We start from the raw sequence: 22,694 nt of genomic DNA, 5'->3' as shown, positions 1-22,694 counted from the left end.
TTCTCTCCTTATGTCTCTCTCTCTTTCCCGCCGGCTCACCGTCTCTCGCTCTCTCCCTTCCTCCATTTCGGTCTCCCTTTCATCGCATCTGCCGTCTTTGTGTGTGCCTCCAGGCTCATTTGGATGCTAAACACTAGCCAGCGGTGACGAGGGGAGCGGTGACGAGGGGAGCAGACACCTCCGTGTGTCGACTCACAGCGCGCTAGCAGCACCGAGGGACGAGAGGGTTTCTTAGCGAGCTAGTCCAGCGTAGCAGCCCAGCTCAGCCCCTTGTGTTTACCCTCTCCAGGGCCAAGGGGGAGGTCAGTCTGCAGGTGAGGGGACGGTTAGCGGGTCTGCCCACGGCACGCTCCCAGCCTCTCTGTGTTTTGATTAAGGTGATGGCCCGAGTGCAGTCTGATTAATCGAAGGATTAGCCAGATTTGTCTTCGGCGTTAAGGAGGCTGAAGCTCAGAGGCTGCTGCTTTTTTTCCAACACAAACCTGCCGGGATGAGCCGAGCTGTGTCCTCGGACGCTCTCCTGCCTCCTCCTCCTCCTCCACTCTCTCCTCCGCTGCTCTCTCCTCGTCTCGTATCTCCTCGTCCCGTCTCTCCTCGTCTCCTCACCCAGACACCGGTGAGCCGGCTCCTACCCTTATCTGTGTTTTTAGCTTACTTTCAGGGAGCTTTGATTTAGCCTTTCTCTTGTTTCTTAAATGTATTTCTTTCTTTTTTTGGGGGGGTGGGGGGGTGGGGGGGTTTGGAGGGCTGAGGACGAGGGATGTCTAATCTTCTTCCTGGCTTCCCACTGCCCGACCATCACAGTCTCCCTCAGGGTCCAAGAGCCCGTGGGCTCCTCCCCCATCAGCGTTTCCCCCTCCTCTCCTCTTGCTCAGGACAGGCATTAGATTAGCACCTCCCTCCCCGCCAGGATACCGCCCCCATCTGAAGTCTTGCCACATGGGATTGTGGGATAACTGGATGGTCAGTCAACAGACAGGCCGGCCGGCAGTGAGGACTGTCAGGGATAGACACTGACCCTCCTTATGCTGCTTATGAGTCCCTGGGGTGAGGTGTGGTCGTCTGACCTGTGGTGTTGTGTCTGGGTAGTCAACTATGGACGAGAGTCTGGGGAGAGCTGTCTGAGGAAGACATAGACCCGTTGTGTCCCTCAATGTGAGATAGGGGTGGTGCTGTCGCCATAGAGAGTAATCCAGCTTTAATCTCTGTGGGTCCAGCCTTGCCGTGTGACATTGAGAGGGAGCCTGATTGTATGAACTGACCAAAAATAACAACTTGACCTGCCACAGGGTTGGCCCTTCAACAGTCATTTTGTTGACTTTATAAACTGAACTTTATCCACCCCCCCCCCCCCCTTCCAGGTGAGGAAGCTGTAGAGCTGGGGCCCCCTCCCTCTGTGGACGAGGCGGCCAACACCCTGATGACGCGCCTCGGCTTCCTGCTCGGGGACAAGATGAATGAGGGCGTGCCTGGGGGTGCGCAGTACGGCATGGATGAACACGACCACAGCCAGGTAAAGACACACACTTTAACTACGCTGCTCTAACCCAGAGAGCTATCTATAGTCCTCCAAGTCAGTCTAGTGCTAGCTATACCTCTCTAACCCAGTGTAAAGCTAGCTATACCTATCTAACCCAGCCTAGTGCTAGCTTTACCTCTCTAACCCAGTCTAGTGCTAGCTATACCTCTCTAACCCAGTCTAGTGCTAGCTATACCTCTCTAACCCAGTCTAGTGCTAGCTATACTCTCTAACCCAGTCTAGTGCTAGCTTTACCTCTCTAACCCAGTCTAGTGCTAGCTTTACTCTCTAACCCAGTCTAGTGCTAGCTTTACCTCTCTAACCCAGTCTAGTGCTAGCTTTACCTCTCTAACCCAGCCTAGTGCTAGCTTTACCTCTCTAACCCAGTCTAGTGCTAGCTTTTACCTCTCTAACCCAGTCTAGTGCTAGCTTTACCTCTCTAACCCAGCCTAGTGCTAGCTTTACCTCTCTAACCCAGTCTAGTGCTAGCTTTACCTCTCTAACCCAGTCAAGTGCTAGCTTTACCTCTCTAACCCAGTCTAGTGCTAGCTTTACCTCTCTAACCCAGTCTAGTGCTAGCTTTACCTCTCTAACCCAGTCTAGTGCTAGCTTTACCTCTCTAACCCAGTCTAGAGACAGATAAAGTCTTGCAGGCTTGCCATGTTGCGGTGCAGTCACCAAGCCCAACCCTGGTGTTTCAAGTCCCAGTTTAGCCTCCCACCGCTCCCACACTGCCAGCTGCAGCCTGGGGAGGCTAGGTGGGAAGGAACCTCCCTTCCATCTGGGATCCCGTACTTGTGTCCTAACTATAGATCCACAGTAGTGACCGTTCGTCTGTGGGCCTACTTCCTTCTCTGTGTCACCTCTATCCTGACACCCTGGACTCCTTCTCGAGCTCACAGTTATTCCAACTAATCCGCCAATTTATTTTCAGATGACTAATGTGCAAGTCAATCCGTTATCCAATTAACGCCACAGTCATGCATAATTGATTAACTGATTGGCTGGAATGAGATCCTGTGTACCTGTGGATTTCTTCTCATCTGCGCTGTCCTCTCTCCTGTCCTCTCTCCTGTCCTCTCTCCTGTCCTCTTTCCTGTCCTCTTCTCCTGTCCTCTCTCCTGTCCTCTCTCCTATCCTCTCTCCTGTCCTCTCATGTCCTCTCTCCTGTCCTCTCTCATGTCCTCTCTCCTGTCCTCTCTCCTGTCCTCGTCTCGTGTCCTCTCCTGTCCTCTCTTCTGTCCTCTCTCCTGTCCTCTCTCCTGTCCTCTTTCCTGTCCTCTCTCCTATCCTCTCTCCTGTCCTCTCTCCTGTCCTCTCTCCTGTCCTCCTATCCTCTCTCCTGTCCTCTCTCCTGTCCTCTCTCTATCCTCTCTCTTGTCCTCTCTACTATCCTTTCTCCTGGTCTATCTCCTATCCTCTCTCCTGTCCTCTCTCCTATCCTCTCTCCTGTCCTCTCTCCTGTCCTCTCTCCTGTCCTCTCTCCTATCCTTTCTCCTATCCTCTCTCCTGTCCTCTCTCCTGTCCTCTCTCCTCTCCTCTCTCCTATCCTCTCTCCTATCCTCTCTCCTGTCCTCTCTCCTGTCCTCTCTGCTATCCTCTCTCCTGTCCTCTCTCCTATCCTCTCTCCTATCCTCTCTCCTGTCCTCTCCTGTCCTCTCTCCTATCCTCTCTCCTGTCCTCTCTCCTGTCCCCTCTCCTGTCCTCTCTCCTGTCCTCTCTCCTATCCTCCCATCTGCATTTCTCTCCTCACTCCTCTTTCCTCTCCTCTCTCCTCTTCTTTAATCTCCTCGACTATCTCCTATCCTTTCTTCTCCTCTCTGCTCCTCTTTTCTCCTTCTCTTTTCAGTTTCCTGCCCCCCCCCCCCTTCTCTGTTCTCTTTTTCCTACTCGGCAACAAAGGTTGTACTCAACATAACTGGATATGCTTGCGGGGGAAGGAGAGAGGAGAGAGCGAGGGCTCCCAACACATATTGATATTGTGCTGAATTATAGTGCATTAAATAGCAGAAATGGCTCGCTTGCAAACTGTCTGAGTCATCAGAATGCATTTGAAAGAGATGACTCAACAGAAGAATAATGTGACAGACTAGGACTGTATCAATGTGTGTGTGTGTGTGTGTGTGTGGGGGGGGGGTTCGGGCCCAGCAGTGTGTGTGTGTGTCTGTGTGTGTGTCTGTGTCACCCGGCTCTTACAGGGGAAGAAGAAATTACCACTGCGCGCCGCCCAAAAATCCTGATGATTTCTCCAAATTGGAACCACACTCCATGAACACGTATTTATTTGTTTCTTTCATCCCCCCCCCCCTCCTTTCTGCTGGTTGTCAAGGTGATGTCGGTGACCCAGAGGATCAGCCCATGCTCCAGCCTGGCCAGCAGCACCACCTCTCCCCCTGCAGGCAGCCCCTGCTCCACCCTGCCCCCTGGAGGGGGCTCTGGGAACCCCGGGGCCTACGGCTCCATCACCAGCCCCACCTCCACCCTGGAGAGCAGGGACAGCGGTATCATCGGTGAGGCCCAACACACACACTCACACACACACAAAAGTTGGACGCGCTCAAACATGCTGAGCAGTGACTGGTCCGACTGACGCCCCCGCTCACGGTACACTCGTAGCTGCCCCCGCACGCTGTCTCACCCCCCCCCCCCCCCTCCCCCCTGTCATCCGTCAACCTCCAGCCACGCTGACCAGCTACTCGGAGAACGCAGAGCGCGGCGGGAAGCACGGCGACGGCTCGCGCGGAAGCCTCAAGCTGTGGCAGAGCCACAAGTCCCCCGGCGGAGACTCCTTCCTGTACCGCGTGGACGAAAACATGGCCGCCTCCACCTACAGCCTCAACAAGATCCCTGAGAGGTCCCTGGACTCGGCCCACTCCTCTCACTCCGCCCACTCCATCCCCCTCTACCTCATGCCCCGCCCCAACTCCGTAGCAGGTAAGTCACACCCCCGGCAGTGTCTTCTCTCTCTCTCCCTCCCCCCCCCCAGTCAAAGACCTTCTGTGTGGTCATGTTTGAGCGATGTGAGAAAGCCATAGCCCTAGTTGGGTGCTTTGTAAGAGGGTGTTTTGTAGGAACACAAACTACTAGGTAATTACTGGTGTCGTAAGTGTAGTGAATGAATGGGTAGGACACCATTTAAACCCATTTCATATGCTGTTAAAAGAGAGAGAGAGAAAGAGAGAGAGAGAAAAAGAGACTGTCAGCCAGTGACCCTTGAGGAAAACATGGATGTGTATGCAGATATCGGAGAGCATCAGGGCCTGGTCAGACCTTTGGCCGCCCGCCTGACTGCCCCCTGTGCCACATAGAGCAGCCATGACAGGACAGTCCTTTACTGCAGGGCTGTAAAACACCTAGGTTCTAATAAACCTGCGCCTAGACACCAAGGCCCCTACACACACACACACACACACCAAGGTCCCTGTAAACCACAGTAAATCTTAACACCGCCACCATTTTAGCTGCATTGCAGTGAAGGGGAGATTTGTGGAGGCAACCAGGGCCAGGATGGCGACTGGAGGAGTAGGCTTTGAAAAAAGGGGTACTTTTATAAAGATCATTATCCTGGCAGTCCAAACCCTTTATCAGGGCCTGGTGCCACAATGAACCAACATCAAGCCTCTTTTTCTCGGTCAAACCCCTCTTTTGGCTGAATGCCTATAGTAATTCATAAGTCTGTCAACACGCACAGAAACGCACACACACACACACACACAGTCTTTTTCCTGTCAGGAAGGAAGGAGGTGCATTTTTAGTCCCTCCCTGTAGCACAAGGTTATCTCTGTCGCTCTGCCAAACTCCGCTCTATGTACCGTAACTTTGCCCACAGTCATAAAACTGTACTCCTCCTCCTCTCTTCTTCTTCTCCTTCCTCCACTTCATCCTCGATGAACTGTGGTTTCCAAGACAACTTTCTGAACTCCTGACGGCTGATTTGGATCAACAGAGGTGATAAACACTCTGTCAGCAGGGGCGGCCATCACAGGCAGGAAGTGTGTTTTGTGTGTACTGTACAAAGTCACACGTTCACACAACCTCCCACACGCGCGCGCACCGGGAAAAGCGGTGCAGTAACAGTAGCTAGTCACTCTAATCCTCTGGACTCTTTCCTCGGTCCTCCGTCGAACTTTGATATCGGCTTCAGACTCAGGTTGGATTATAAATGGTGTGTGAGTCTGTGTTTTCTTCTGGTGAGGGGTTTTCTGTTCCACTGGGTTAGCTGGTCGTGTCTGGTTCTCCTGTGCGTGTCAAGGAGCAGAGGCTGATCCTGCCCGTCTCCTCTCTTCCTCCCCCCTCCCCTTTGCTCCCCGCAGCCACCAGCTCCGCCCACCTGGAGGACCTGGCGTACCTGGACGAGCAGAGACACACCCCCCTGAGGACCTCCCTCAGGATGCCGCGCCAGAACTCTGGGGCTGGACGCAACGCACAGGACCTCCGAGGTAGCTGATGGTTGTCTGTGTGTGTGTGTGTGTGTGTGTGTGTGTGTAGACGGGTGTGTGAGGTCAGCAGTATTAGCATGCAAATAAACGACTGCAAGCGGAATATACAGATGGGTGTCTGTTTTGCCTTGAACTTGAGCCTGCTTCATATGTCTTGGTTACACATAGGAAGTGTTGATGTGTGTGGGATGGTGTTTGTGTTGGTATGTTGGTGTTGTGCCGTGTACGCTGTGTGTCTATGTAATATATACGTGTACATAAATCATAGATCTTTGAGCATCGCTCACAGACACACACACACACACACACACACAGACACACACCTCCCTGGGGTCCGGGTGCACCTTCATCCCTCTCCCCTGTAGATCAATGTTATTGACTTTCCCTCCGCTCCTCCTCCTGCTCCTCGTCCACCTCTCCCCTCATCCCTCTGTCCTCCACCTCCCTGCTCATCTGTCACAGCAGGGTCCCTGTCGGGGGCTGCATCGCTCATGGACAAGGCTCTATCAGTAACACACACACACAGTATTCATCTCTCTCCCTCTTTGTCTCCACCTGACACACCCTTTTCCTCCCTTCGTTCTCATCATTTCTCTGTCTTCTCTCTGTCTTTCTGTCTCTCGCTCTCTGTCTCTCTCTCTCTTTCTCTCTCTCTCTCTCTCTCTCTCTGAGTCTGTATTTTTTGTCTTGTGCCAGTCTAGCATGCTTACAGCAGCAGTTTCTGGAGACGCAGCAGGGATGAAGTTCATACGGAGCTATCTCCTTTCCTTCCCTTTCTCCCTCATCACAACACTACCACCGGGCTCATGTTGCAAGGACGGGCATTATCTTACACACACACACACACACACACACACACACACACACACACACACACACACACACACACACACACACACACACACAGTCTCTCTCTCTCTACTTCTCTCTCTCATACTCACATGCACACACACACACACACATGCAAAATCTCTTTCTCACAGCCCTGCAGTGTCGCTCTGTGTAGAAAGAGGCGAGAACACACCCTTTTATGCTCGCTGACAGATGAGCACACATTTGCTTTTCATACCTCCAGGGAGGCTGTGTTGGCGCAGCGTCGGGATTGAGCGTTTATGATTATCTGTCTTTCTGTGTGTTTAATGCACCATCCCTGTGTAATATCCTGGTGAGGAGGTTTGGGTGTGGTTGTGCTAGCTCTCCACCATGCTCTCTCTCGCGCTCCCTTCATCTCTCTCTCTCCATCCCCTCTACTCTGCTTAGCTGCGCCAGACCAGCCCCTCCTAACCCCCTCCTCTGTTTTTCTCTCTCTCCCCCTCCTTTCTCACGTCTGTCTCTCTCTCTCTCTCTCTCTCTCTCTCTCTCTCTCTCTCTCTCTCTCTCTCTCTCTCTCTCTCGCTTATCTCTTTCCATGTTTTCGCCTCTCGCTCTCTTTGTATTTCTTTCTTCCTCTCCTCTCTCTGTCCCCTATCTCAGCTTCAGCTAACAGTCATGGCTGGCAGTCTAACTCACGTAAGTGCTGCTACTCTACTTTACCCCCCCCCCCCTCTCTCTCTCTCGCCATTATAAGGCATTGCTCTGTGTTGGTTAATGCCAGGTTATAATGGAGCTTCTCCTCAGCTCCTGGGTTATCTAGAAAGGATCCACTTCTTCTCCCTGTTGCTCTCCTGCTAATCCCTCTGTGCTTCTCTACTCAGCTAGCATTCCTGTAGCATTTTGACAACCCCTCCGATAACCTTTTGAATGGAACATGTTCCGTGTCCAATCAGGCAGTTCATCTGGCTATTTCATTTCACTCTTAATATATTACCCCTTATCCAGATAACTGGAGTTGACCATGTGCTGTCAGTGTAGATGCACAGCACCCCCTTTGGGTTGAAAATGGACACTGCACCAAAATATCAGCATTAGAGAAAATACAGTTAACACTTTTGCTTCCCTCTCATCGTGTCAGGGACAGTGTAGTGAGCGTTGTGTTTAACTGTTTTCTCTTCTCATGCCGCAGTGCGATTTGCTCCCTACCGACCACCTGACATTGCCCTGAAGCCCCTCCTCTTCGAGGTGCCAAGCTTGACCTCTGATTCGCTCTTCACCGGGAGGGAGTGGCTATTCCAGGAAGTAGACGCCCGTCTCCGTGGTGACGACCCAGCAGCCAATCGTGGGGTAGTGGTGGTTGGCAACGTGGGCTTCGGCAAGACAGCCATCATCTCACGGCTGGTCGCACTCAGCTGCCATGGAAACCGCATGAGGCAGATTGCCTCGGACAGTCCCCATGCATCACCCAAACGTACGCTTGTGTGTGTGTGTGTGTGTGTGTGCGCTTGTGTGTACATGCAGTTGGTGTGTACACACAATGTGTGTTTAGCTCATTCCTTCCACCAGTGTAGCTGTCGTTGTTGTCATTCTAAATGTGTGTTTGTGTGTGTGTGTGTTTGTGTGTTGTAGATGGAGAGACGTTGCCCCTGAACCAGACCCAGCACTCCCATGGCACCCTGGGGGGCAGCTGCCCGGGCACCCCAGAGATGAGACGCCGCCAGGAGGAGGCCCTCAGGAGACTGGCTTCCCAGGTGGGTGGCTGGCTGGCTGGCTGGCTGGCTGGCTGGTTGGGTGGCTGGCTGGGTGGTTGGGTGGTCAAGCAGAAACAGGATGTCTTGGAGGATGACAAATCAGTGGAGTATTTAGAACCCGGGCATGGTCTTTACCAGTGCATCCATGCTAGGTACACTCACTGGGTCATGAACTTCAGAAGTGTGAAATGCCAGACAGACGAGCATAATCCAAGCTGTTCTCTGACTCTCTCTCTCTCTCTCTCTCTCTCTCTCTCTCTCTCTCTCTCTCTCTCTCTCTCTCTCTCTCTCTCTCTCTCTCTCCTCTCTCTCTCTCTGTCTCTCTCTCTCTCTCTTTGTCTCTCTGTCTCTCTCTCTCTCTACGTACTCTGTCTTTCTGGCCCTCTCTGTGGTCTCATGTAATATTCATAAGCCAAGGGAGCTGTGTTCCAGTCAGGCCATTAGATCCCCTTAGCCCAATGCATTCTTAATAAGAGACGGACCCAGAGGTTGACCCCCCCCCCAGCGCACACACACACACGCGCAAAACACTTCAGACATCCACCGACACACCCAAAGTATCCCTACTTTCAGATGTGTCCAGAGGCATATATCTCTTGATTTAGTGCCTGACCCCTGGAGTAGTGAGATATGTAACAGGCTCTGTTCAGAAGGGAAGTGGTTGACTGAAGCCTCCAAGGCAGTAGACTCAGCTATTCAGCTACACAGCTCCCTCAGGTACCCGGTATGGCAGAGTAGACCTCGACACTGTTTACATATTCAAGGCGGGTCTTCCTCCTCCTTCCTCCCTCTCACGTTCTCTCTGTCCGCAGTGTCTCGCATGGTTGATTGGAGGAGAAAATGTCAATTTGTAAAATCGTTAAGACGCACAAATCTGTATCCAGGGAAACGTCATAGATGTCTGGATTCTGCTAGTTGGTATCCTATTGAGCGGATCTGGGTTCTGGCTGAGAATGCTGGTCCTCCTCCCCAGGGTCCTACTGCCAGTTATATCACTTCTCACGGTGCAGGCGCTCAGACATGCCGCTTCCATAAGTAGACGCCTTCATTATATTCTCAGCACACTGATAAAATATTGAGAAGCACTCCATTAAATATTGAAGATATTTTGTTTGCACGATACCTGGAGTAGCTGTTGTTTTGCTCTTTCCTAGCCGCTGTCTGGCCTGTGGGTTTGGTTAGTCGTCAGTGAACATTACAGTTGGACTCGACAACTGCAAGACTGCAACTGAGACTGCGAGTCCTCAGTACAAATGACTCACTTCACTTTCCAAGCAAAGCACCACCACACATTCCAAGGCGTAGGCACGGCTAGACGCGGCAAACGCCGACACGGAGACACCCGGTCGTGACGCGCCTTCCCTCTGTGTCCCCTCCCTCCCTGTCGCCCCCCCAGGTGGTGGCCTACCACTACTGCCAGGCGGACAACGCCTACACCTGCCTGGTGCCGGAGTTCGTCCACAACGTGGCCGCCCTGCTGTGCCGGGCTCCTCAGCTCCTGGCCTACCGCGAGCAGCTGCTGAGGGAGCCGCACCTACAGAGCACGCTCAGCCTGCGCTCCTGCGTGCAGGACCCGCTGGCGGCCTTCAGGAGGGGCGTCCTGGAGCCCCTGGACGCCCTGCACAGAGGTCAGTCTGCTGGGGGTCGGGGGGTCGCAGGGTAACCCCCCTGTCCCCCCCCCCCCTTCCCCGAGTCGAGGTTGATGGATGCCGTGTTTGTTGTTGTTTGGAGTTGGTTGCCTAGGCAACCCTTACCATTTAGGAGCTCTGGTGTTGGGCGTACACAACCCTGTTTGATATCTACGTACCTGTTACAGAGAGGAAGATAGGCTGCGAGGAGGACTTGATCATCTTGATCGACGGGCTGAACGAAGCGGAGTTTCACAAGCCGGACTACGGAGACACCATCACTTCCTTCCTGTGTAAAACCATGGAGCGTTTCCCCCCCTGGCTGAAACTGGTGGTCACGGTACGCACCTCGCTCCAGGTGGGCTCCAGCACACACACACACACAGTCTCTCTCTCACACACACCACATCACGAGAGACTGTAGAGAGTCGCTTGTATTTACTGTTGTGTTCTCCTTCCAGGACATCACCAACAGGCTGCCCTTCCACCACGTGTCTCTGGACAGGCTGGAGGAGAGTGACGCCATCGACCAGGACCTGCAGGTCGGTCTCACGCACCCACACGCACACTTATTCACCCACATTGTCTTACAAACTTCCGCCCTCACTCACTGTGACTGTGTTGGGATGTCCCCCCCCCCCCCCTCCTCCTCCCTCCCTGTCTCCAGGGTTACCTGCTCCAGCGTATCCAGGGAAGTGTCGAAATCCAGAGTAACGTGTCACTCAATGGTCGTCTAGACAACGCAGCCTTCACCAAGCTGAGCGCCCACCTGAAGGCCCTGAGCCGAGGGTCCTACCTGTACCTGAAGCTCACGTTGGACCTCATAGAGAAGGGATACCTGGTACTGAAGAGCTCCAGCTTCAAGGTACACACACATACACACCCTGACTGGATGGAACACACACATTTCAGAAATTCCATGGTTCTGAACCATTTTCTGGTTGGTGACCGGCTGGTTTTTATTTATTTCAAGTTTCACGTTTATTTGCCATTTATAACAATAACAGATACAGGTACATTGGAATTATTTGGTCCTGCTCCCATCTACAATCCCCAGCTGCCTGTCTAAACTTAGAATACATAATCCAAACATATAATAAATACTCTATATGAGCTATAGTTATCATTTATTTTATTTTTATAATACTGTCAAACATAATCAAATGCGCTCGTTTTACTTCCCCTCCAATCCACTAGGTGGTGCCGGTGAGCCTGGCTGAGATTTACCTCCTCCAGCTCAACATGCGCTTCCCCACGCAGTCCTCCTTCGAACGCGCCCTCCCACTGCTCAACGTGGCCGTGGCCTCGCTCCACCCCCTCACGGACGAGCAGGTGTACGGGGCGGTGAACGCCGGCGTCATCCGCGCCCCCGGCCTGGACTGGGAGGACTTCCAGCAGCGCGTGGAGCAGCTCTCGCCCTTCCTGATTCGCCGACGGGACGGGACGCGCATGTTCACGCACCCCTCCTTCCGGGAGTGGCTGATATGGAGGGAGGAAGGAGAGAAGACCAAGTTCCTGTGCGACCCCCGGAGTGGACACACCCTGCTGGCTTTCTGGTTCTCCAGGCAGGACGGCAAGCTGAACCGGCAGCAGACCATCGAGATGGGACACCACATCCTCAAAGCACACATCTTCAAGGTACTGCACTTACAGCCCTGTCTGTCTGTTGGAGGTACAGGAGCAAGGTGGCTGGTGCAAAGAAAGGAGGCCTAAACATAATACCCCAAAAACGTAAAAACACATAATACCCGAAGTACAGGTTCAAGCACCTGATTTTTAGCTTATCCAACTCTTAACCTCCTCCCCTCTCCTCCCCCCAGGGCCTGAGCAAGAAAGTCGGGGTCTCCTCCTCTGTCTTGCAGGGGCTGTGGGTCTCCTACAGCACAGAGGGGCTGAGCACGGCGCTGGCCTCTCTACGGAACCTCTACACACCCAACATCAAGGTACTGGACACACACTTGTACACACTAGAGCGGCTAGTCTCAGCTAAGAACCACACGACAAACACACACAGAAACCTGGAAGCAACTTCAGCCAATCACAGCCGTCTCTTCTTCCTAGGTGAGCCGCCTGCTGATTCTGGGCGGGGCCAACGTGAACTACCGGTCCGAGGTGCTGAACAACGCCCCCGTGCTGTGTGTCCACGCCCACCTGGGCTACGTGGAGACGGCAGGCCTGCTGCTGGAGAACGGGGCGCACGTGGACGGCGAGTCTGACAGCGGCCTCACCGCCCTGGGATACGCCTCCGCCGCCGGACACCTGGCCATCGTCACCACGCTCTGCTCGCGCAAGGCCAAGGTCAGGCCACATCAGCAGATTTGACAGTGCTACATCAGCTGTGTAGAGATAGGAAGTATTCCATGTCGCGTGTATTCCGACGATCCCTCCTTTTGTGTGTGCAGGTGGACCATCTGGACAGGAACGGTCAGTGTGCGCTGGTTCACGCCGCGCTGAGGGGACACCTGGAGGTGGTCAAGTTCCTGGTGCAGTGTGACTGGAACCCTGACGGCCAGCCGCCAGGAGCCTTCACCAAGAGCCACGCTGTCCAGCAGGCCCTCATCGCTGCTGCTAGCATGGGCTACACAGAGGTACACACACACACATACACACATCGATATGGAGAACATAATACATGGTCATAATACATTTACATTTAGTCATTTAGCAGACGCTCTTATCCAGAGCGACTTACAGTAAGTACAGGGACATTCCCCCCGAAGCAAGTAGGGTGAAGTGCCTTGCCCAAGGACACAACGTCATTTTGGCACAGCCGGGAATCGAACCGGTAACCTTCAGATTACTAGCCCAACTCCCTAACCGCTCAGCCACCGCTCAGCCACCTGACTCTAATAACACAAAGGCTCAGACGCTAATGCTTTTAATGAGTCTTTCTAACAGCAAGGATGGTGTTCCTAATTCCTACACCTGTGTGCTGTGTGTGTTTTGTCCAGATTGCTTCCTACCTGCTGGACCTGCCAGAGAAGGATGAGGAGGAAGAGGAGAGGGCCCAGATCAACAGCTTTGACACCCTGTGGGGAGAGACCGGTAGGTTCTCCTACCACACCACCATGACGTGACAAACACACATCAAGGAGCATATTTCTCTCAACCTTTAATTATTATATTATTTGTTTTAAATCTCTGGTACTCTCACTCTCTCTTCCCCCATCCCTTCTCAATCTGTCTCTCTCCACCACCCCCTTCTCTCGCTCTCCCCCTCCCCCCCTCTTCCCCCTGCCCTCTCCCTTTCTCTCCACCACCCCCCTACCCAGCTCTGACTGCGGCAGCAGGCAGGGGGAAGCTGGATGTGTGCCGGCTGCTGCTGGAGCAGGGGGCAGCCGTGGGGCAGCCCAACCGCCGGGGCATCGTCCCCCTCTTCAGCGCCGTGCGTCAGGGACACTGGCAGGTGGGTACCAGGCAGCGGCTAGCCCAGCAGGCTAGCACAGCCTCACTACTGGAGCCCTCTCCCCCCCTCCTAGCCGCCCCTCCTAGCTATCTCCGAGGTCATCTCTGATCGAACACGACTGGATGGGTGCAAGCCTGACCCTCCTCCCAAGAATCGGTTCGCAGTCCTGTCATATCACATCAGAGAGGTTCCACGTTTGCGGTTTAAGAGAATTCGTTAGAGAGGGTGAAGCGACTTAGTTAGCCTCGGCTCCCCCTTTGACCCTCAATCTGTCACAGATTGTGGACCTACTGCTGAACCACGGGGCGGACGTCAACATGGCCGACAAGCAAGGCCGCACGCCGCTGATGATGGCGGCCTCTGAGGGACACCTAGGCACTGCAGAGTTCCTGCTGGCACAAGGTCAGAGGTCACCGCCAGGCTGTTCCGTGTTAACAGATAAGATCATACTGAACACTTGGTTGTCATGTATGAAAAGGGTCAAAGATGAGTCTTAACACTGGCTGCCTTGACAACATGACCCCTGACCTTTGCCTCGCAGGTGCATCTATTGCGTTGATGGACAAGGAAGGCCTCACGGCGTTGAGCTGGGCGTGTCTCAAAGGACACCTCCCATTGGTCCGCGCCCTGGTGGAGAGGGGTGCAGCCACGGCCCACGCCGACAAGAGCGGACGCACGCCCCTTGACCTCGCCTCCTTCTACGGAGACCCTGAAGTGGTGAGTCATCAACGGCCGACTACACTTACGCTCTCAGTTACCTGTTACCTCTAAAGAACCAGGTTACTGACGATGCCTTAGAGTAGATCCAAATCAAAACATCTCAATCAAAATTCATATAGCTTTTTGTATTTTTTACAAGCAATGCCACTGAGGGTTTCACACACACCCATAGAACTTCACCTAAACCATCCCAGAATAGTACCAGTCAGCCCCTGCTTGTCTGTGTGCAGGTCCAGTACCTGGTGGAGCACGGGGCCATGATAGAGCACGTGGACTACAGCGGGATGAGGCCTCTGGACCGGGCCGTGGGCTGCAGGAACACCTCGGTGGTGGTGGCCCTGCTCAAGAAGGGAGCCAAGATAGGTACGGACCTGACCACCTGGGGCCACTGGGGGCCACCGGGGCTGGGGTAATGTTTCGTAGTCTAGCTGAGATCAGTTCATCGAACCTATGGAGGAAAAGAAATGGTTTTACCTTCTCAGTTTTTATTCTGTGCTGAATCCAGTCTAGTGTTTGCTTCAGATGAAGATCCACTAGGTTTAAGACAGGGTTCTCTGGCAGTGTTTGAATACTTTTTTTTACCTGGAGAGATAGTGGCTCTCGGTCTATGGACTGCTGACATGGCTGGACACCCTGCTTCCTGAATCCCTCCTACTCTGAAGGTGTATGCTTCTCCCAGTCAGACTGCACCCCCCCCCCCCCCTCCTGCCCTCCATGCTTACCATGGTGGCTGGCTCCTAGTCCCCCCATCCCCCCCTCCCCACACCTGCTACTACTGCCACTGCTTCACTGCTGCTGCACTCCTTTGCTAACTCACTTCTCTAACTTCCAACAACCCACCTCTGCCTTCTCTTCTCCACGCCATTTCCCCCCCTGCTCCCTGTCTCTCTCTCTCACTCTGTCCCACCCACATACTAATGTACTCATCCTTTTACTTCTGGGACTCCTGGGGGTCTTCCTATGGGTTGGTTCCATCCTTCCTTTCCTAACATCCTACCTTCATAAACCCCTGCTCTAACACGGCAATTGAAACCCCCGACCCCGCCCCTCCTGACTCCGCCTCCTTCACTAATCAGGATATCAGACGCTCCCCACTCGACCCCGAGGTAACAGCCACTTTACCTCCCCCCCCCCCCGTTTCTCTTTTACTGTGCCTCGCTCTCGCCCTGCTTGTCGACCTCTCTCTCTCTCCTCTCACGCACTGTCTCTCGTTCTTTACCTCTCTCACAAGCTGACTCATCTATTCTTATGTATCTTCCTCTGCCTCCCTTAATCTCTTTTTTGTTTTGCCTGTTCTTTTCTCTCTTTTTCACTCCCGTTTCCCTACCTCCCCTCCCCCTCTCTCTGTTTCTATGTGTGGTCTGTGATTTCCGTGATTCAAGTTGAACATGATCCAAGTCACCCAGTCTAAAATGGCTCCATCCCATTCATCTGTCACCTCCGCGTGTGTGTTTGTGTGTGTGTGTGTGTGTTGGTGTCTGTCCTCATTCTCTACCTCCACTGGGGTCAAACATATTAACCTCTGATCACTCCGGCTCTGGCATGACCCCTGTTGGTGGGAGGGCAGCGGTGCATGTGACCGTGACAGAACACCCCCCCCCCCGCCTGTCAGTGCTCCAGCATGGCTTGTGTTCGTCCGTGTTCTCCCTGCGTAGCATGCGGCTGACTAAGACAACCCCGCGTGGCTGCGTATCGAGCTGTAGCCGAACGCCACGCACCCAGTTCCAGTCCACCGTTTCGTTCCGCAACAGAAGTGAGGTCCTTTCCCCCCCACACTCCCCCTCCCCCACCCCCCAGACGTTTCCATAAGTCCAACCACGTGAGGTGCAGATCAGAAGACAGTTCAAAACCGGGGGGGGGGGGGGGGGGGCCCTCACAGCCAGCTCTATGCTGATAACCAAAGTGTGATCGGGGGCCGGGTCCCTGTGTAGACCTGTCCAGATATCTCCTTCCTCCTGCTCATTGTCCCCTCTCCTCTATGCCTGCCCCCTCTACCTCCTCCTCCCGTCATCATCACCTCCTCCGTCCTCTCCTCGGGCCTATCCCATAATGCACCACGTCGGCGGCAGGCCCGGCCACGTGGGCGATGGCCACCTCCAAACCGGACATCATGATCGTCCTGCTCAGCAAGCTGATCGAGGAGGGCGACGGCTTCTACAAGGTCAGGCCCCCTCCTCCCTCCACACCCAGAGCTCCACCTCAGAGGTCGTTCAGGACTTTTAAACAGTCCTATTAGTCCTATTAGATGTCACACAGAGAGAATTTAGCATTGGTTGCATTTGACACCACAACACTTTAGAGCAAAGAGCGCTCCAGCGCAGTGTGGTGTACGCTCCTTTGTGTCATGAGTACTATTGTCTGACTATTACGTCTGTACTAACCTACCTTTGTAACGTGTGTGTTACAACGTGTGTGTGTGTGTGTGTGTAGAAGGGGAAAGTGAAGGAGGCAGCCCAGAGGTACCAGTACGCCCTGAAGAAGTTCCCCAGAGAAGGTTTCAGCGAAGACCTCAAAACCTTCCGAGAGCTCAAGGTCTCTCTGCTGCTCAACCTGTCACGCTGCCGCAGGAAAATGAACGTGAGTAACACACATACATACATACATACACACACACACACACACACACACACACACACACACACACACACACACACATGGAACAAACACACACACTCACTTGATTGTGCACTAATTGTGACATCTAACGCACTCCTCCTTATCGGCCACTCACCGTCATCAACACTACCAGCCAGGTGGACCACTGCCCCCTGCTGGAGTTAAAGACTCATCACAGCTAACACCAGTTAATACATAGCTTCATACATAGCCCTGCATCCTCCATCCCTTCCTCTGGTTTGCTTGGTTCTGGTCTGTGTCTTCTTCTGGTCCACCAGTTGGCAAGGTACTAGTTCAGGTCTGTCTCGGTGGTCTATGGTCAATGTTCACCTGCAGAGAGATGGGGAACACAGGTTTTATTGTGTATGTATGTATTTGTTTGTGTGTGTGTGTGCTTCATAGTGTACTACTGGCAATGCACATTTCATGTGATTTTTTGAAATGTAATGTTTATTGTTTCTTTGGTGATTATGTGTATATGGTTTTAACAGTGTCAGCCATATATAGGTTTTTGTGTTGGGTGTATTTGCAAACGGCTGAATCCCATTTCTCATCTGTATGTGATACGGACTTATATTATTATTATATTATTATATTATTACACCTATGTTATTCTTTATTGACTGAAGATACCTTCACGACTTCAGAGACATTCCCATGTGTCTCCTGTGGGACTTGATACGTCGAGTTACACTGTATAGTATGTCTTTTTGTGTATCTGCATATCATTCAGCTTTACATTAAAGGGGAAACTCTTATCTCCTCTATCCTGTCATCCTCAACTGTTACCCATGTTTGACTCTTGAATGACTCATGTTTGACTCTTGAATGACTCTTGAATGACCCATGTTTGACTCCTTTATGACTCATCTCATGGATGTGTGGCTCTGTGAATGACTGTTGGCCTGTTGTTGCTTGCAGGACTTTGGGATGGCTGAGGAGTTTGCTACCAGGGCGCTAGAGTTGAAATCCAAATCGTACGAGGCCTTTTACGCCAGAGCCCGCGCCAAGCGCAGCAGCAGGTAACCATAGCAATGGAGAGACAGGGGTGGCGTAGGCCTGGCGCGCAGACCGGGGGGCGGGGGTGGGGGGAGGAGGAGCCTAATTGCAAGGATCTGATTGGCCTCTCTCGGTGTCATTCGACCTCTGCCCTTTTTGAGGGGGATTCCTACACTGGGTTGATTTGATGTTACTGTGAGAGATCAATGTGAGATCACCAGAGCACCAGGCTCTGAGACTAGCTCTGTCACTGGTCTGTTGGCATCTTAATCACCACGCATCCACCACCACCACCACATCCATCCGTTTACACCTTGTGACTCCATTTATGCCATGAATTCACTGCTGCTGACTGTGGCTGGTCATGTATGGATGTACTTATATAGATGTTTATGCGCCACGTGGAATCACTGAGCTGCGTCTGAACAGACCGCTCTGAGGACAGTGTTAAAACACGTTCAGCTCTTGTTCTTCACATTCACTTCACAGTCACATATCTAACACATATTTTCACCCGGCTGCCTTGCCTACACCTCTCGACTCTCTCTTCTCTCATCTTTCATCCTCTCCATCACACAATCATTTAGATTCTCAAATACACGAATCCTATTCTCAGGTTAGTAAAAAATAAAAAAACGATGTGCACGCTGTCTTCTTTCTCGAACCCCTCCTCTTCTCACTCTGAAAACCTCCTTCTAACATTCTGTCCTCAAACAGTCTCTCTCCTACGCTTCCTCTCTGTACCGACTCTTTATCTACTCCTTTCTCTCTAAACTCCTCTGTCTCTCTGCTCCTCTACTCTGTGAAACCCTTGTATTTCCCTGTCGTCCTTGGGTCATCTCTGCCTCACCCCCTCCCTGTGTCTCCCCTGCGCCCCCCAGGCAGTTCCACGCAGCCCTGGAGGACCTGAGTGAAGCTGCCCGCCTCTGCCCCAACAACCGAGAGATCCAGCGGCTGCTGCAGAGGGTGGAGGAGGAGTGTCGCCAGGTGGAGGAGGAGCTCGAACTGCCCCCCGACGACGCCCCGCCCCCTTCCCTCGAGCCCCGCCCCTGCCCGTCGGAGCTGGAGGCGGGCCAGGAGCTGTACGAGGAGGAGGAGGCGGACTACATGGAGAGAGACATGGAGGCCCCGCCCCCCTGCGACCCCCTGCCCCGCTCCTCCCCGTCTCCCTCCGTCCTGCCCCTCTCTCACAGCCTGACGCCCTCCCCGGGACACCGTGACCCGCCCTACCTCTCTGGAGGCCAGGCTTCCCTGGGCCAGGCCTTTGAGTTCCGCCCCGGCCCCCCCGCCATGTCCTCCCCCACCCGCCAGGGGTACCAGTCCTCCTCCCCGTCTCTCTCCCCGACTCACCAGAGCTCCCACTACCGCCCCAGCCCCCCGCACACCTCCCCGGCTCACCAGCCCTCCGCCTACCACTTCAGCCCCCCTCCCTCCCCGCTGCGCCGGGGGCCCCAGTACCGCGCCAGCCCCACCTCGGAGAGCGCCGGGGGGATGTACCGTCCCCAGTCCGCCTCCGCCCGCTACCAGTCGGAGCACCAGCACCCGAGCCGGCCCAAGTCTCCTCTGTCCAAGATGTCCAGCCAGCGCTCCTTCCAGCTGCCCTCCCAGGGCCCGTTCCAGGAGCAGGCCCACCCTCCCCAGCAGGGCCAGTGGCTGCAGCCCGCCAAGGCCCAGATCATACGCACCAACCAGCCCAGCGCGTCCGCCCACTCCAGCGCCGTGCTGGGCAGCTCCGCCTACTCCCAGATGGCTCACTCCATGTCGGCCCGCCTGCCCCCCGACCTGGCCGAGCTGGGGGAGGGGGTGTACCCTAACCTGGGCGAGGGGTACCCCAGCGCCCTGGATGGAAGGCCTTCTCTTCAGGTGCAGGCCAGTCTGAGCGCAGGGGCTCTCTACCAGCAGGTCGGGGTCCCCATGGAGGATGACCTCCCCCTTCATCAGAGGCCCTCTTCAGCCTATCGGCCCGGGGGAGGAGGAGGGGGGCAGAGGTACGGCCAGACCCCCCAGATCAGCCGCAGTCAATCAGCAGCCTATTACCCCGTGTCGCCCCACGAGCTGGAGATGGAGCTGGAGAGGCAGGCAGCGCTGGGCTCCCCTGAGAACCACCACGGCCTGCGCCGGCCCATCAGCTCCAACACCTCGGAGCCCAAGCCACACATGTCTACCCCCAGACCTCTCATCCACTCCCAGAGCGTGGGCCTGCGTTTCTCCCCCTCCAGCAGCAGCCTCGTCGGCGGCTCGGCTGCTAACCTAGGCCCAGGCTTCCGGCCCTCGGCCTCGGCCCAGCAAATGGAGATCCCACTGCAGCTGGCCTACGAGAGCGGGGTCGGGGTTTACTGCGACGACCTCTCGCCCGTGTCGCCCCCGGAGACGATGGACATGAGGGTGGTGGGGGGGACGTACCCCGGCGAGGCGCTGCGCTCCCGGAACACGCCCTTCATGGGGGTGATCGACAAGACGGCGCGGACGCACCAGTACATCCCGCCGCATCCCCCCGCCGCCGGCCGCTCCTGGGCCGTGTCGTCGCTGGACACGGTGGTCACCAGCCCCGCCACGTCGCCCAGCAACATGGCCGCCACGCACGGCTACAACCAGCCGTCCGGCCTCAGCCACATCGCCTACTACAACCGCACCAACAACGCCCACAACGGCCACCTTCTCGATGACGACTACTACCAGCCGCCGCCCTCCAACGGGGCCCGCGACGGCCGGTCCGACGGCATGGGCAGAGTGAGCCAGGCGCCGACGTACCCGGACGTGAAGGTGGCGCGGACGCTGCCCGTGGCACAGGCCTACCAGGACAGCGAGTACAGACAGATGTCCAGGGAGAGGCAAGGGCCCACCTCCCCCATCAAACCAAAGAGACCCTTTGTAGAGTCCAACGTCTAGACGGGGGCGAGGGAGAGGCGCAGTGAGGGGTTGACGAGATGGGAGATGCTGTGCCAGTCGAACTCTAAAAAGAGAGAGAGAGAGAGAGAGAGAGAGAGAGAGAGAGAGAGAGAGAGAGAGAGAGAGAGAGAGAGAGAGAGAGAGAAGACTGTCACTTTAGGAAAGCCAGGCCTGCTGACGTTCACTGATGAGTCATCCCACAACAGTCTGAAGAGAAACGAGAGGCTTGCTGACGTTGTTGAGTCACGGAGAGACAATATTTTGACAGGAATGACAATTCTACTGCTGTACATTCATAAACATCCAAGCTACGACCCTCTCCTCCCCGAAGCACTCTCTCCTTGTACCTTACTCAGCTTTTCACTGGGTTTCAAACATTTTTTTCTTTCTTGGAAGTAAAATAAACACAATGACTCAGAAAGACTGAGAATATTTCTGCCTAGGTGTTTTGTCGATATGAAAAAGGGAAGGCCTTGGGAAAAGCATTTCGATCTGAAGATATGTTATGTTTATAATCTGGGAGCCTCCAGTAACAGGCAGGACACTCTGCTTTCCCCAGCCTTGGACTGCTTGTCCTGGGGTAGTTTGAGGCCAGTCCAGAGCCTGTCTGGTTCATCCATGGAAGTCCAACTCTTAAGGCCTCCTACTCGAAAATGGCACAATAACGACAGACTGTAAGAACATTGTCTCTGCTGTATCCAGGACTGCAACTGTCCTTAACATACTTGTACATAGGGAATAAAAAAAAGAATATTTATCATTTAAGTTATGTTTGTAAAATAACAACAACAAAAAAAGAATATTTCTGTTGGACTGTATATTTTTCCGTTTTCCTTTAGCATTTTCTAAGGTTTCCTCCTGAGGTGACGTGAAAGCCTCGAGGAGCACCCGTTTCAAATCAATTTCAGGTTCACCAATCGTTGTTTTATTCTTTATGGCTTAACGGTTTTCACATCCAAGCTGTAGTTCTTGAAGCTTCAAACAGGAACGCTGACCTGCTTTAACTGTGTTCAGATCCTGACAGCCACGCACATACATGTTTTTATCACCATATAAAACCTTTAAACACATCTATCAACAAGGAAACACCTGTGGAAGAAAGGAGGGGTGCAAAGTTAAGCTCTGTGTGTTACATGAGGGAAATGAGTTCCAAAACTGGAATTGAACCTATCACTTGCTAGCCAGTTATGAGTCAGATATCAGCGTATTGATCCATTGAGAGATTTACCTAATCATTTGAAGTTTTGTCTGGGGATACACTTCCTTTACACAGTGCCTTTTTCATCTGAGTAGGATGATGCTGTCAAAGGAAGTGATGAGAATGTTTCTTTTTGACATAAATGACAGTTCTACAGGGGTGTGTGTCTGTCTGTACTCCACATAGTGTGACTTCATCCAGCTCAGTGCAACCTGACAATGAAGCATGTGGACACTGTCTGGTGACAGCCCAACCCCTACCCCAGTCTGGCACTTAATGAGCTACGAAGAACAGACTCTTCTCAGTCTGTTCACACAAACCACTATCATCTATGTTCCACCTACAGTTTGTATTTCCCATTTTTCGGTGTCTCCCTGTAATATTTCGCCTTTGAAAATCAGTGACGTTCTGACGTTTGTTTTCAAGCCAATGCATACTTATTTATTTATGTTGTTGATATATTTTTTTGTGAGAGCCTGTTTTGGGTTGAGGGGATTTCTTCTGTATTCTCTCGGCTCTCATTGGTTCATCCTTATAAACAAAGATAACAAGAAAGTTGAAAGAGACTATACCGGCAAGACCCTCCAGTCATTTCGCCATTGAAATACTTTACAGAATGAGCCTGTTGCTTGGACGCACCTTCTGCCAATCTCGGAGGCCTATCCAATGATTGAGCCTGATTCCTGGAGTAGGAGGAGCTTCTAGTCAGTTCCCTC

The 22,694-nt window shown here is 53.5% G+C and overlaps 1 protein-coding gene across 3 annotated transcripts in view; it reads left to right on the top strand.

Moving 5' to 3' along the window:
- tanc2a (tetratricopeptide repeat, ankyrin repeat and coiled-coil containing 2a) overlaps positions 1–22,688 on the top strand; it is a 46,485-nt gene extending 23,797 nt beyond the window's left edge. For 2 of the 3 annotated variants that reach the window (XM_067232824.1, XM_067232826.1), the window contains exons 3-25: positions 1,362–1,513; positions 3,849–4,029; positions 4,199–4,453; positions 5,833–5,958; positions 7,961–8,242; positions 8,401–8,522; positions 9,919–10,150; positions 10,339–10,508; positions 10,612–10,692; positions 10,818–11,015; positions 11,348–11,788; positions 11,971–12,093; positions 12,212–12,448; positions 12,553–12,738; positions 13,102–13,195; positions 13,423–13,556; positions 13,835–13,958; positions 14,098–14,273; positions 14,507–14,639; positions 16,346–16,437; positions 16,707–16,853; positions 17,814–17,914; positions 18,773–22,688. In XM_067232824.1, coding sequence (XP_067088925.1) covers positions 1,362–1,513; positions 3,849–4,029; positions 4,199–4,453; positions 5,833–5,958; positions 7,961–8,242; positions 8,401–8,522; positions 9,919–10,150; positions 10,339–10,508; positions 10,612–10,692; positions 10,818–11,015; positions 11,348–11,788; positions 11,971–12,093; positions 12,212–12,448; positions 12,553–12,738; positions 13,102–13,195; positions 13,423–13,556; positions 13,835–13,958; positions 14,098–14,273; positions 14,507–14,639; positions 16,346–16,437; positions 16,707–16,853; positions 17,814–17,914; positions 18,773–20,780 — 5,795 coding nt within the window. In that variant the 3' untranslated portion in view covers positions 20,781–22,688. The remainder of the gene's footprint in view (positions 1–1,361; positions 1,514–3,848; positions 4,030–4,198; positions 4,454–5,832; positions 5,959–7,960; positions 8,243–8,400; positions 8,523–9,918; positions 10,151–10,338; positions 10,509–10,611; positions 10,693–10,817; positions 11,016–11,347; positions 11,789–11,970; positions 12,094–12,211; positions 12,449–12,552; positions 12,739–13,101; positions 13,196–13,422; positions 13,557–13,834; positions 13,959–14,097; positions 14,274–14,506; positions 14,640–16,345; positions 16,438–16,706; positions 16,854–17,813; positions 17,915–18,772) is intronic. The other variant, XM_067232825.1, reaches the window with a different exon arrangement.
- Positions 22,689–22,694: the final 6 nt, after the last annotated feature.

Source organism: Osmerus mordax, chromosome 3, assembly GCF_038355195.1.
Source record: "Osmerus mordax isolate fOsmMor3 chromosome 3, fOsmMor3.pri, whole genome shotgun sequence".
Lineage (NCBI taxonomy): Eukaryota > Metazoa > Chordata > Actinopteri > Osmeriformes > Osmeridae > Osmerus > Osmerus mordax.
The sequence above is the reverse complement of the archived record's forward strand: the minus strand, read 5'-3'. Positions and strand labels throughout refer to the sequence as shown.